Source organism: Gavia stellata, chromosome 22, assembly GCF_030936135.1.
Source record: "Gavia stellata isolate bGavSte3 chromosome 22, bGavSte3.hap2, whole genome shotgun sequence".
In the NCBI taxonomy this organism is placed as follows: Eukaryota; Metazoa; Chordata; class Aves; order Gaviiformes; family Gaviidae; genus Gavia; species Gavia stellata.
In genome coordinates, this window is record NC_082615.1 from 10,605,107 (window position 1) to 10,619,105 (window position 13,999).

Sequence of the window (13,999 nt, forward strand, 5' to 3'; positions counted from 1 at the left end):
AAAATGAAGGTACTTGTTAGAACAGGACTTGATTCGTTCACAGATTTTTGAAAGGGTCAGTTTATCCAGAAGCACTTCAGTTTATAAAATGGAATCACTAGCTCCATTTTCATAAGAGAGTGGCTTGAGGACCGTTTTTGTAGCGACAGGTCAGCATCTGTCTTTTTCCCCTACCTTTTCTAATTTGTATTATTTCAGAGATGTGAAAAATTCCCACAGACAGCAGTGTTGGCAAACTGAAGCACAGTGAAGTGTGCTTTGACAGCAGATAGGGTGCATGCCTTCAGATAAATGGGCTTTCTTGATAGATGGGCTTTGTCTTCGGATTAAAAAAAAAGAAGTTTGTAGAATTTCCCTCCGGATCTCATTATTTCCATTTTGCGCAAGCTTGAATACACAGAGGTGAATTGCCCTGCTGAAGATCCAATGGCTTGTATTAGAGTTTCTCCTCTTTGTCTTTTTCAGTCTACTAGTCAATATAGCCTGTAGTTTGTGTTGTTAATCGTCATTACATACGTAAAACTGTATTAATATACACGGGGAGGAACCATCATTATGCACTTGATTCTGCCATATATGTAACTGTTGCAAATAAATTATTTTTAAAACGTGAGCAGGAATCTGACCTGCTTTTAAAACGACATGAGTGAATCACTGAATTTGGACTACTTCTGGCATGATTTTCTAGAGATGATAAATCTTGGCAACTCTTGTTGACTTTTACCATGTCTGGTGCATATTCAGCAGTTTTTAAAAAGCAGATATTTACAATTTTTAGCTCGTCATGATTTTCTGTTGAGTAACATCTATAGCATGTTTCCAACCATTGCTCTGAAACATTTTTTCACTAAAGCTGTAATTAGCTTTATGCACACTGTTAACCCTTACAGTGAGAAGGATGTGCTTTACTCAGCAAATCCATATGAACAGTATCATTCTGACCATGGATTAAAGATTTGAGTTCCTTATGAGGAGGCAGTTACAGGTACTGAATATGAATTTTTGAAGCTGTGGTTTATTTTTCCCCTGGGTGCCATAAAGCAATAGGAGTACAGCATATTTATTCTAGATAATGAAGCTATGGAATTGCAGGAGGTATTAGATAAGAAACTAAAAATGAGAAAAAAAGTGTCTGTTAAAAATACGAACAATGAGAACTTGGAAAACTTGCATAATGATGACAAATTTTAACGTAATAAGCTTTCCTGTTAAATAATGAAAAGGAAAACCACTTGATTTTAAATCTGCTATGTAGCTGATAAGGACAGGTCAACAATTTTTATGCTTGCACTCCATTTACTTTGGGCCATGAAAATCATAATTGTACTTTAGCATTCTAATGCAGTGGTGAATTGGAAAATTTACAAAAAAAATATTGAAATCAACTGCCAAGAAAAATATTTTAATTTGAAATATAATAAGGAACATAGCTTGAGAATGCCTTTAGTAACATCGTGATATGTATCATGCTTATTTTATTTACAATTTGGGCACTCAAACCTTTAAATACTTACAGTTTTCCTTTAAGGAAAGTTTATGCTAAATCAAATTATAACCATTAATACAAGTGTAGCCTAGATATCCAGGTACTTCTTGTGTCATAGTCAGGTGTTACTTGTTTTTATCACACAGCTCAACGTTCACATTCTAATTCACGTTACATTACATAATACATTTACTACGGACAGGTTATTCAGTCACTGATCCCCTTCTGCTGTCTTCATCAATGATGTGGGGTCCTGACTTGCTGTACTAATTTAGTCTTGGTGCATCGTTCATCACCGTAGGAAGAGATTCTTAGTATAAGTATGTACATAGATATCCACATGAAATTAAAATACAGTGATGTTTACAGAGTTTCTATAAACTTAATGTCCTGACAGAGATCAGCCTGTCTTTATTTATAATAAATGAGATGCTTACATTAACTCTTCATAGTCTCCTTATGCAAAACAAACAAACAAAACAGCCTCCTGGCCTGATGCTTGTTCTGTATATCCAATACTTTCTTAGTACCTTCAGAGCTTACCCCCCTCCCATTTTATTCTTTGTTTTGTCATCTATTTAAGTGCTTCAACTTCGAAAAATGATGAAGGTGCAGCTACTGCCTTGTGTTTTATATTTTTAATACAAAGTTTAATTAAAAAATAGTTCCCAAGTTATACAGGCTTTTGCCCAGGCTTGCAATAAATTCTGATAACTAGAATGATTAAATTGTATACAGGCATTTGGAATATCATTAATTTTGATGCATCAGCACATACCATTAAATGAAAAATGTACTTCTTTAACAAATCCTTAGCCTCTGCAAAAATAGATCCTTTTAGACTGATACACCCTTTTCAAAGAAGAGGATTAAACCTTTTCCTTGAGAGATTATTTCTGTGTAGGTGTATTTAGTAGAAAGGACCATGTGATGTCACTGTTGCTCCAGGAAAAACTGATGAATGAGTATTTATCAGCTAATAACGTAACTATTGGAGGAAATTTGCTATATCTTCCCTTTTGCTCCTGATTAACAGTGTTTTATTCATATTAATACAGCGTCTAGTCATTTCAGGGATGGTCCATGATCTCATTGTGTTAATTGCTGTACAAGCACTTGATTCTTTCTTCTCTGAAGCTGGAAATTTCTTAAGACGACTTGTGTCCCCCTACGTTTCAAAGAAATTTGATATACTTTTCTGGACTTCGCAGTAAGAGAGGCTGCTGCCTCTCTTAGGAAATGCTGCGTAGATGTATGTATTTCCAAATTAGTTCACATGGACTAAACTGCCTTTAATTCTATGAGAGAGACTTGAAGAATGTCCTTCTGGCTTTAAAAGTAAAATTTTGATAAATTTCTTTTTTTTAATTGGAGAGCAAAAAGTTCAAGGCATAATCGTTTTTCCTATTTTATGTAGATTTTTAGAGCAAGGGATCTGCAGGTACGGTGCACAGTGTACTTCAGCACATTCCCAGGAAGAGCTAACAGAATGGCAAAAACGATATGCTTCCCGCTTGATCAGATTAAAACAGCAGAAGGAAAACAAACAATGTTCGGGCAGTTATATGGAAACCTTGATTGAGAAATGGATGAATTCGTTATCTCCTGAGAAAGTGGTAAGGAAAATATACTACTTCCCTATGTGCTCATATTTAAAACTAACAGATGAGCCTGTTTTTGGCCCTTACTATCAGAGCTGGTCGAATTACTCCTTATCAAGAAATTTTCCAACCAATTTGCTCCCCTTTCCATCCTGCCCTATGTCTTCTTGCAAAGATACCAGAGACTTAGGCTGATTTCAGCAAATGTACTCATTCTTTTCAGGAATTCAGTAGAGTTTGTGAATTACAGCTTATGGGTTAATCACAGCTTGTTCATTTTGCGTATTTACTATTCCCAGTGCAGGATGGGTCAGCCAAGTCTCGTGGTATTGTTCCTGTTCCTTGACGAGATAGCAGAACTTTTTAAACTGGAGAACAATAAATGGCGAAGCTTTCATGACTTAGTGGAGAATACTCTTGTTTGTGCATGGTTCCTTTTCTTTGCCTGCAGCTGCAGGCACTTGTATGAAGAACAGCCAATCCTCTAAATGTTCAAAAAAGTTTGAATACTGAGGACTGTGGGGTATGGATATGATCAAACTTAGCAGCTGTTTGGAATTCCAAAGAAAGTTTTTGCGGCATTCGACCAGCTCTACTTACCACTGACCCTAAGGAGTTTTCGGTCCATCTATTGTTGATTAAAATCTGGGAAGAGTGGACTTTCTGCAAAACGCATTATTGAGTAGAAAGCCTGATCCTAGTTTCCTGGTGTCTTTAGTAGTCTCATTGACGTCAGTGAGATCTGGGGTCTTCTGGAAATGCAGTCTTTGGGCCTCATTGTATGAGATTCTTCTTTCCAAATGAAATCATGTTCTACTTTAAACGTTTACAGTTAAGTTGGTTTTGAAAATCAAGTCCTGTGGTTAATTGTCCTTAAATGGCTGTATTCTTTGCTTACACAGTATGATCTAGTAGATATGGCTTGCTTGTCTCTCTGAATTAGCACATATTTTCATTAATTCCTACACAGGACTTGCATCAATCCTGCACAATCTAGGAAACCATTCTTTCCAATTTCTGTTAAAAAATACTACCTTTTCATGACTGTTTTTATTTTAATACTGTCTATAGAAGTTTAATGTTATCTTCTTTTTCCTTTAATCTAGCTTAGTGAATGTGTAGAAGGAGTGAGAGTAGAACATAATCCTGAGCTATCAGTAACTGTCACCACCAAAAAGTCTCATCAGACATGGACATTTGCTCTCACTTGTAAGGTAGGACTACTTATCTTTTGAAAGTGAGTCAATAACAACTATAATGCAGCCCATAACCTTTTTGTGATTTAATATTTCAATTGCATAATTCTTAAAATAGAGAAACTTCGTAGCACCATCCCTTCACTCTCTCTCTTTTCCTGTCAGCTCTGGCAATTATGTATTGACTGCCCAGATTTCTGGAAAGCAGGCAGGACTTGTACCTGCTCTGAGAAGTTGAGGGTTCTTAGAAGCTCTCATTATCTGATTGTAAATGAAGATATTCCTGAAATAATTTCAGTTTTCCAACATACTGTCATTTCAACCTTTGCATTTTTTTTATAGCCTGCAAGAATGCTGTATCGAGTGGCATTGCTTTATGATGCCCATCGTCCACATTTTAGTATCGTTGCAATATCTGCTGGAGACAGCACTGCCCAGGTATCACAAGAAGTTCCAGAAAACTGTCAGGAATGGATAGGAGGAAAGATGGTCCAGAATGGAATAGATCATTATATATACAAAGTCAGTATAGCCTTTAACACAGAAATCTTTGGAACTTTTCGCCAAACTGTTGTGTTTGATTTTGGATTAGAACCAGTCCTCATGCAACGAGTAATGATTGATGCTGCTTCAACTGAAGGTAATGTATTAAAAATTTTTTTTGGAATAGTGGAAATCTTTCATGCCATCTCTTTCCTTTTCACATTTCTGGGCAGAACAGCATCTGTATTAACAGCTAGTGAATGTCTTTTACTGTATGTTATGTTCATCATCTATATCAACATAAATAGCGGACAAAAGCTTCAGAGAGCCTAAATAAGGCAGATAACTGGAGTGTGACTGTTACTCTGTGTCAGGATGTGACTCCTAAATCTTGTCAAAATGCTGGGAATTTCTAATTTGATATGTGTCTGAAGGCAGCACAGGAAGTTGAAGTATGTTTATGTGTTTATAATCATTCTTGTATTGATGAAAATACTAAACACATAGAAAAAGGTCAGTAGAGAGATGAAGTGTTTCTGTATAAGAATACATCTGGTAATTCATTCATTGATTAAACCAGACTATCTGAGAAGTTGTAGGTGTGAGGTTCCCCCCCGCCCCCCCCCCCCCCCCCCCCGCCCTTTGCAATATCTGATCAGGTTTGTCAAAGGCAAGAGGCAAAGTATAGGCTTATAACTCAGTGAATTGCTGTTGACATTAATTTTGAAAATGTAAAGAAAGTGTAACTGTATTTTTGTGTGTGTTGCAGTAAAAAAAAAAACACTACATGTTACTGTAAGGGTTGTACTCTGTTTATGAAATTGATCTGTGCCTCTCGGTTCAAACCTGATATAACTCCGTTATCAGAAAAATGTCAACAAATTGAAAGATGTTCAAAGAGGTGCAAAAAAGAAGGAAGCACTTTGATTTATGGTAAAAGATTTAGAGAGCTAAATATAGGTCATTATGTCACTTGACAACAAGCGAGGGGGGGGGGATAGCGTATGGTAAATTTTTATGTAACTTTGAGAGATAAAACACCAAAGAAACAGAATTGTAGCACTGGCATGTAAGCAGGAAGAATAAGAAAAAGGAAAAAGAAGGAAGAAAGATGAAACTAAAAACCCAGCAGTTTTCTATTCCTGGTCTTTATTTTCATAAAACAGGTTAACATTTGCGACATTAACAAAAAGGAACTGTAAATAGCAAATACCAAAGATCATGAGCTGATCTTTCCAGATGACCCAAGTACATGTAGCCAAGAATAGGAAGACTGTACAGGTTGTAATGTTTCTTGAAGCAGAGGATATTGCACTGTGAATGAGAAGCTATGCTTAGAAGCAAGGCTGTGGTCTTTTCAGGAACGATTATATTATCTCCATGTAACAATGTGGATAATCACAGCTGACAGCCTTCCTAAGACTTTCAGTTTGTGGAGAACTGGTGTCCTTTTATTGTAAACCTGTTTTAAGATCAAGCAAACCAAGCCATAACTTATTTGCAAAGTCAGAGTTACTATCAAACCAATCTATGGTCGGGGTCCTTGTTGGCTTAAACTAACTACTAACCAGAGCGATACAAGGAACAGCCAATTCAAGTCCACATGAAAGTGATGGATGAAGTTGAGATAGCACTCTCTAGCATTAGTTACTGATATTTCCTTTTCACATGTTGCTTGTCTGTGTGCAGAGGGATACTGAAGTCTTCAAGCAGGTTGTTACTAATATTTATTTCAAATGAAAAGAGTGCTAGGTGCTTTACAGGTAAATCTAAGTACAAAATCCTGGGCTTGTTGCTAAGGTAATCTAAGTGTGCAACCAGGCAAGTGAAAGGGGATAACTATGTTGGATGTGTGTCTGATTCCATTGTTTCTTTTACTTTTGGTATATATGGATTGGGATCTCATGGAAGTGCTTTTCAAACAGAAAGCTGCCCGAGGTCTCTACATTTGCATGTAATTCAGGGCTCTGTCTAGATAACTAGGCAGGAAAGAAAGGTCAACATTAGAATATTTTAATGGAGGAGGCTCCATTATGCTTTTTGACAGCTTTATTTGCTATGGAAAAAGAGAACTAAGAGAAGCTTTCTGTGCACTGAGAATGTACAAAATGCTCTTTAAGAAGGGGTCATTGTATGCGCAATCTGTGCCAGGAACTGTTTACGTCAGGCTTCCAGTGGAAGCCTCTCTAGTGCTGGGAATTAAATGGCTGTCGTTCTAGCAAACAACAACTCAATCCCAGGATAATTACTGAGCTTTTGTGATCTGAGGTGTGGTTAGTACCAGAGAAAGCTTCATTTATGGTGAGATGATTTCAAACACAGAAACCACACAAACATGGACTTCTGGTTGCCATACAACTGTAGCTACTAATGCAGTTCAGGCTTGAGGTAGATGTTTAAATTTGGCTTCTTAGTGAACACATGCTTACGAGATTAGCGAGGAAGATAAGCTATGTTCCTGTAATCGTAGTCAAGCTGAACTGAGCTTTTTTTTTTTTTGCTAAAAAGCTGTTTTCTTTCTGTTTAGAATAAAGACAGTCAAGATGATGCTAAGTATTTAATTTAAATTTGAAAATGTCTTTTGCACATTTTTCAGCGTTGGTGTGATATCCTGGAGACCTATCTTAAAACTTACTCATTAAGATGTCATAGCTTCACATACATAAAGATACCATAGCTTCACTATAAATGCCAAATATTTTCACCTTTGCAATTGAACTGCAATTCTGTTAAGTGATGCACTGTTGTCATAGTGTTTTTGTGGTGTTAATGGATATATTTTGGGTGGCTGTAGGCAGTGCTTGGTCTTCTGTTTCTCATTTAAGCTATGTGGTCCCTGAAATCAGGGTATACTGAAAAATTAATTTCCTTTTAATTTTCTAACTTTATATCATGTTAGGTTACATTTCCAAAGTTTTGCCTAGCAAACTAACTTTAGCTGTATAATGCAACTGTCTGCAGAATACACATTACGGTACTGTAGAATTTTTTTTAAAGGCTTTCACAATGTTGCAAATTTAACGATTTCTTACCAGCCAGTTTATCAACTTGTTTCTATTACCTTCTAAATTTTATAGTATATGTTGTAAGGTTCTTCACTACTTCATGTTTTTGAATGACATGATGTTGTAGTTAGGCTTTGAAAGCCTATTGCGATGCCAAGTCCTTCAAAGTTGCTTGCAGTTATTAAAATAAAAATTATTTCCTTGTTTGTCTGTATTCATTCTATTAGCTATCTATAGAATATTTTATTTTCTGATATTGTTTGAGAGCCTGCTTACTCTCTGTGTACACTTGAGAAGTAGGGATGGTAATTACTAGCAGTGAACTTACTAAAGCTGTTGTAGGCAGAGGAGACTCTTGCCTACATTTAGCTCATTATCTCTAACGAGATTATTTTTAGTAGCGGTTTTTTTTTAATAAAAAACAAACACATATGGAGTTTGAACTTACTTCCTTTCCCTATTATGTATCTATGTCCAGATCTTGAATACCTGATGCATGCACGGCAACAGCTACTAACAACAGCTAAGCGTTGGGATTCTACTTCTAAGACTATTGTAGAATTTGAGCCTAATGAAACTACTGAATTGGAGAAGAGCCTTCTTACCAGATACCAAATCCCTCTATCTGCTGACCAGCTATTTACACAATCTGTCCTGGACAAATCATTGACCAAGACCAACTATCAGTCACGGCTACATGACCTCCTTTATATAGAGGAAATAGCACAGTATAAGGAAGTTAGCAAGTAAGTGATGCCTTTATAAAAATACTTCTTAAGTATTTCTTGCTGTCCTATTAAAATGAGCATGGCAACTTTTTTCATTAAATCTACATGATTGTTTAAGATACTAAGTTTTCCTGTTTCTTGCAAGTGAAGTTGAATCTGAGTCTGGCAATAGTAATTTTTGATAAAGGTCACTAGCACTTAACAGATGTAATTTACTGATAACTCATTTAAAACAAATTGTATGTATCAGTCTATGCTTAGAGTTGGAGGCACTAAACAGCTATTGTACAATGTTTTGTTAATGTTTGGATAATAATTATTTTTGTTTATAGTTGTTTTGGCTCTGTATACAAAAAGATATGAATAATTTTTGTTCCTTGGTGAAAGTAGGTTATAGCAAAGTGATATACGAAATCTTTGTATAAAAGGCCTTGAGGGAGTGTAAACAATTTTTTCCTTTTTTTTTTTTAAGAAAAATGTTGAATTGTGGGTGGATCAAACTCTGAACTTACGATGATGTGGCAGCTGACTTTATTCTCTAAATAGGCTGAAACCCAGCTTGTAAATAAAAGGCATATAGTATACATTTTTTGTTTGTTTTGTTCTGTAATATCTTTGTGTTATGTACATATAACCCAACTGGATTAGGTGCATGAACAAATACGGAGTTAGGGAAAAGATGTGAGCTTCCCATGTATAGACTCTCACGGGGCCTTTTTTTCTGTAGTTTGATATTTGTGGTTGAAACCTTTGCCTGCACTCATGTGGTATGAAAGAGTTTTGAAGTGTTGCACTACTCAGAATGGAAAGTCAAAAAGGTATAACTTCCCTTTAACCTAATTTGGTAGCAAATTTGGTTCTATCAATTACTTAAGTTCTAAATCAGAAATGTCATTTTTAAGACGGACCACTCCTGGAGCTACAGAAGTTCAGCTGAATCACCCCTCTAGAATTTAGGAAGAAAGTACTATGAGTAGTTGTATTTCTAATGCTTTTAAAGCAGAAAAATGGTTCAATTCATTTTTTGTATCTCAGATGAAGGGCAATACATTTAAACTATTTTTCTTCATAGCTTTCATTGCTGCTGTGCTCTTGAGCTGGAATCTAACATACAGAGGAATCATGCTTTTGAACACTGCTTTCAGCATACAGAAATATTCTCCATCATATATGTTTATAATCAGGTTGACTTTTCTAAGGCTTTTTAAAACAAAAGTGGGTTTAAAGTAAACATTATGAAATATGATATAAAAGTAAACAGTACTTTAACTGAGTGATATTTCACGTTGAGAATTACACTCTTATGCCTCATAGGAAACCAAAGAGCAGCATGCCTGTAGAAATGAAAGAGTAATAAGTGTATCCTGTGTGTAACACTTCCCCTTTGGACAATTTGGTGCAGCGATAAGTTATTGCTCTTCTTTTTCTATCTAGTAGATTAATAAAAGTAAGTTTTAATAATGTTATTGAAATCTTCCGTTTTGATAGTGTTGATGACAGAAACATTCTTTTGATCTTGTAGCTGACCCACTTTATTGCAACAAGGCTCAAACTAGCACACTTTCCTGATCCTCTGCGGCTAAGATCACACACTTGGTATTCTCTAGTGAAGTGTCAGGGTCGCAAGACTAGAAATGAGCCCAGAAACACAAATGCAAGTGGGTTGTAATACCTCTGAAGTGGTGCCATGAGTGAAAATGTTGATGAGCTGCTACTCTCTAATGGGTTTGTGTATGTGTATTGTAAAAGTAGTGGGGTTGTCAACACAGTCTCTTACGACAAGACTGGAATAACACGAGTGTCTGCAGTTCAGATTGGAGTGATTTGTTGGGTTTTAAGAATATTGATGATTTCTCACTTTCTAGGAAAACGCTGTTTCAGACTTCATATGGGATCACCTGGGGGAACTACTGAAAAGTACTGGATGAAGGTTGCAGTGGCTTTAAAAAGTCTTGAATTCTGTTATAAAGGAGTTCATTCTGGATAATCTCAGGGAGCTTTACTTTTAAATCACGTATATTCTAATATTTCAAGAGGCATTTATAAAAATCACTCCACATAAGTACATCACAGAGTAATAAAGATTAGAATAAAGGAGGCACTGCTGTCTAATTTCCAAATGCAAACATACTTTGTAAGAAAAAGCAAAACAATGTTCTGATCTAGATACTAATTTGATTTTGGAAAGTTTTGCCCTACGTACAATCTGTTGATCATTTTAAAACTCTTCCTTTATCTCTTGCACATTCAAAAGAAAAACAGCATGTAATAGTTAGTGGCTAGAACTTACTGTGTATTTTCTTGTATGAACGTTAAAGAAGGTGTGAGTTGACATAGCTCCTTCCATGCAGTGCACTGTCTGCTACCAGAATTACAGAGCAGATTTATCTTCAAGGCTGTGAAAACTTAAAATACTGCCTTTGATGGAAAAATAAATTTGCTTTGTCATTACTATGTCTCACATTTATCAAGACATAGGTAGGTGTCACACTGCACACCCTGTCTGAACTCTGCATGTATAAATGTAAAAGGAAACGTGCTGAGCGTACTTTTAAGAAATCCTTATGTGCGGCTTTGTTGAGAATGGGTTTATTTGCCTTTTGGAAGTTTATTGTTTGCATTTGTACTGGATGAATTAATGGTTTATGAAGTCTTTCCTTAATTTCTGTGATTTTTAAATGTGAACAATAGGCTTTTCTGTAGCTAGTTTTATTAACACTGCAGTTAGGCTAGGATTTTTATGGTGTTTAGGAGGAAACGTAAGGGGTTTTTTTTGTTTGTTTGATTTCTATAAGCCTGACTGAAAACCCTTTTTTTTGTATAAACCTGCAAAGCAAGGGTGAGGAATGGATGAAAGAAGCAACTTTTGATCCCCCCCCCCCCCCCCCCCCCCTAAATCTAATCCTTAGAGGATTTTGTAGTTTAACAGTTTGCCAGAAGGTGTCAGTTTACTCAGTAGAAATTGCTTCCTAATCTCTAAACTTCAGATTCCCTTTAGCACAGCAGATTCAGTTTAGTCATTTATAAAGATGTGAACTTGTGCCTTGTCTCCAAACGGCAGTAACACTGTCTTCCAGCACGTTTTTACAAATCTGAATTTGAGAATGAGCTGATGCATATTCAGTAGCGTAAGGATTCATCTTTAGGGAAGTTTTAACAAAATAAATTCACAATGGCATGTGATTGTATCTTAGTAATAATGCTGAGCTCTTGGTTACTCTGTTAAATGTTTTATATAGTATTTTGACAATCATCTGAATGAGATAGGAGCTGTTTTAGGTGTTGTTAACTTGCTGATAGCCGCTTTGGAATAGTGCAGCACTTGTATACAAGAAAGCTTGTTTTTTGCTTTGGGGTGTGTTGTTTTTTTTAGCACATGTGGAAATTAGAAGGATAACACTTAATTCTAGTGTGCTTCCTGAAGTACCTGCTTTTGAGTGATAGCTTGTGCAGTAACCTTTGTGGTTACTGATGAACCAAACAAATCTGTGTTCAGTAAGAAGACATCACTTTCTTTTTGAGAGTGGAGGAGTATGAAATTTGGATCTGACTTAATATCCATAGTATGTAAAAAACCCAGCTATTACCACAAGGGGGCAAACTTGCAATTGTTGTGCAAGACTTATGATTTGCGAGATACAAAAAAATAAAAACCACATTTGGTTGGTTTGGTAGATGTTTAATTACCAAGCCAGCTAAACTGTTGTGTATTGTTGTTGTGGGCTTATTATTATTGACACTACCGGGCTTAAACAATAAATTACCAGTTTATTAGGTTAAAATAGAAATTATAAGAAGAACAACAGATCAAATAAAAGCAGCATGAGTATGAAAAGCATTATAAGAAAATGAGTTTTTTTCAAAATATTTTATTTCATTTATGAAAACCTTTGGTTTTTACTTTTTTTTTCATAATTTGTTGCAAATTCAGGAAAAAGTTGCTGATGAGAAAAGAACTGAATATTGTTAGTGTGACAAACCTTTTTCCCCTTCTGTTCCTTTTAAAACCAGGTTGAAGCAATCCTTTTAAAAAACCCCAGACACTCTAGGAGGAGATTAGTATGTATTGGTGAGAGGTCAATAAAGTGTTCTAATAAGTCACTTTAATGTGTTATGCATGTGACTTCTAGAAAATGGTAACTACAAAGAATAAATTCGTTATGTCTCTGATTAGAGGAGGAAATTGTTGCTAATAGGAATTCTGTGGATGGATGGTTTATACGGCTGAGCCTGTGATGCCATTCCCTCATTTCAGATAAAATGATCTCATTTTAATGCCTACATTCTGATTTTTTTTGAAGGCATTTTAATCAATCCCTCTGAATTATAAGTGTTATACCATTTACCTTTTAATATGTAGATTACAGTCTTAGGTGTGCAGCCTGCAAGAGATACATGAAATAAATAGGAATCTTACTCTGTTCTTTGCCTGCATGTCTCTTCTTGAATAGCTAATATAAGCTTACAAACTATTTAAATAGAAATTTTTACTGCTTTAGGTCAGGCACAGCAACTCTAATTCACCCTAAACTTATTTTGGTCTCAGAAAATCTAGTATTTGATTCTCTTTTGTGCAGGTTCTTTTTTTTAAGTTTCATAGATACTGGTTTTTTGAATGCGTGTTTTATGGGCTATAATCAAAAGGAAAATGTGTAAACATTTGACAGCTACGTACTTATGAAGGGCCAGTTTGGCTATACTTGTTTATGTTTAAAAATTATACATTCAGAGTGTAAGGCAGTGAATTTTCAGTCTGAATGCAAGAAATTTCTGAATCTGAGAGCATTTTTCTGCGCTGACTTGATGCTTTCTTACTTAGGTTCAACATAAAAGTGCAATTGCAGATTGTGGCAAGTTTCATGCTCACTGGTGTTTCTGGAGGTGCAAAGTATGCCCAAAATGGACAACTTTTTGGCCGCTTTAAGCTCACTGAAACGCTTTCGGAAGACACTTTGGCTGGACGGCTGGTGATGACCAAAGTCAATGCTGTTTATTTATTGCCTGTCACTAAAGAGAAGTCAGCACAGACCCAAGGAACCAAAGAGAAGGTTTATGAAGCAGCTATTGAGGAGAAAACAAAGGATTATATCTTCTTGAGGGTATCCAGGGAATGCTGCGAAGAACTTAATCTTCGGGCAGATTGTGAAATGCAGGTAAGTCTGAGGGGAAGTGGTTTTGGTATGGGAACTGTTTGCATTGTGTTTATTTTGGCTCCACTCAAAATAATTGCTTGATGAAAAGGAATTTTGTTAATCATAATCATACACAGAAAGCAGAACATGGATGATTATTTCAGATAGGTGAAATCTTTTTATACATAAATATACACATATATGTGTGTATGTGTGTGTATATTGTATGTATATATGAGTCTTATTATTTGGAAAATTAAATTAATGTTTTAGAACTGTCACAGAGCAGAAATACATTATAATGAATTTAATTTCTGGCAAAATTCTTCTCAGATCATTAGGCATTGCTTGCAGATTTTTGCTTGTAT

General features: G+C 35.7%; 1 protein-coding gene across 2 annotated transcripts in view; it reads left to right on the forward strand.

Annotated features, from left to right (window-relative positions):
- HELZ (helicase with zinc finger) overlaps window positions 1–13,999 on the forward strand; it is a 72,508-nt gene that overhangs the window by 9,622 nt on the left and 48,887 nt on the right. For both annotated transcript variants that reach the window (XM_059828170.1, XM_009819776.2), the window contains exons 7-11: window positions 2,904–3,102; window positions 4,194–4,301; window positions 4,626–4,923; window positions 8,250–8,517; window positions 13,319–13,652. In XM_059828170.1, the coding sequence (XP_059684153.1) occupies window positions 2,904–3,102; window positions 4,194–4,301; window positions 4,626–4,923; window positions 8,250–8,517; window positions 13,319–13,652 (1,207 nt within the window). The remainder of the gene's footprint in view (window positions 1–2,903; window positions 3,103–4,193; window positions 4,302–4,625; window positions 4,924–8,249; window positions 8,518–13,318; window positions 13,653–13,999) is intronic.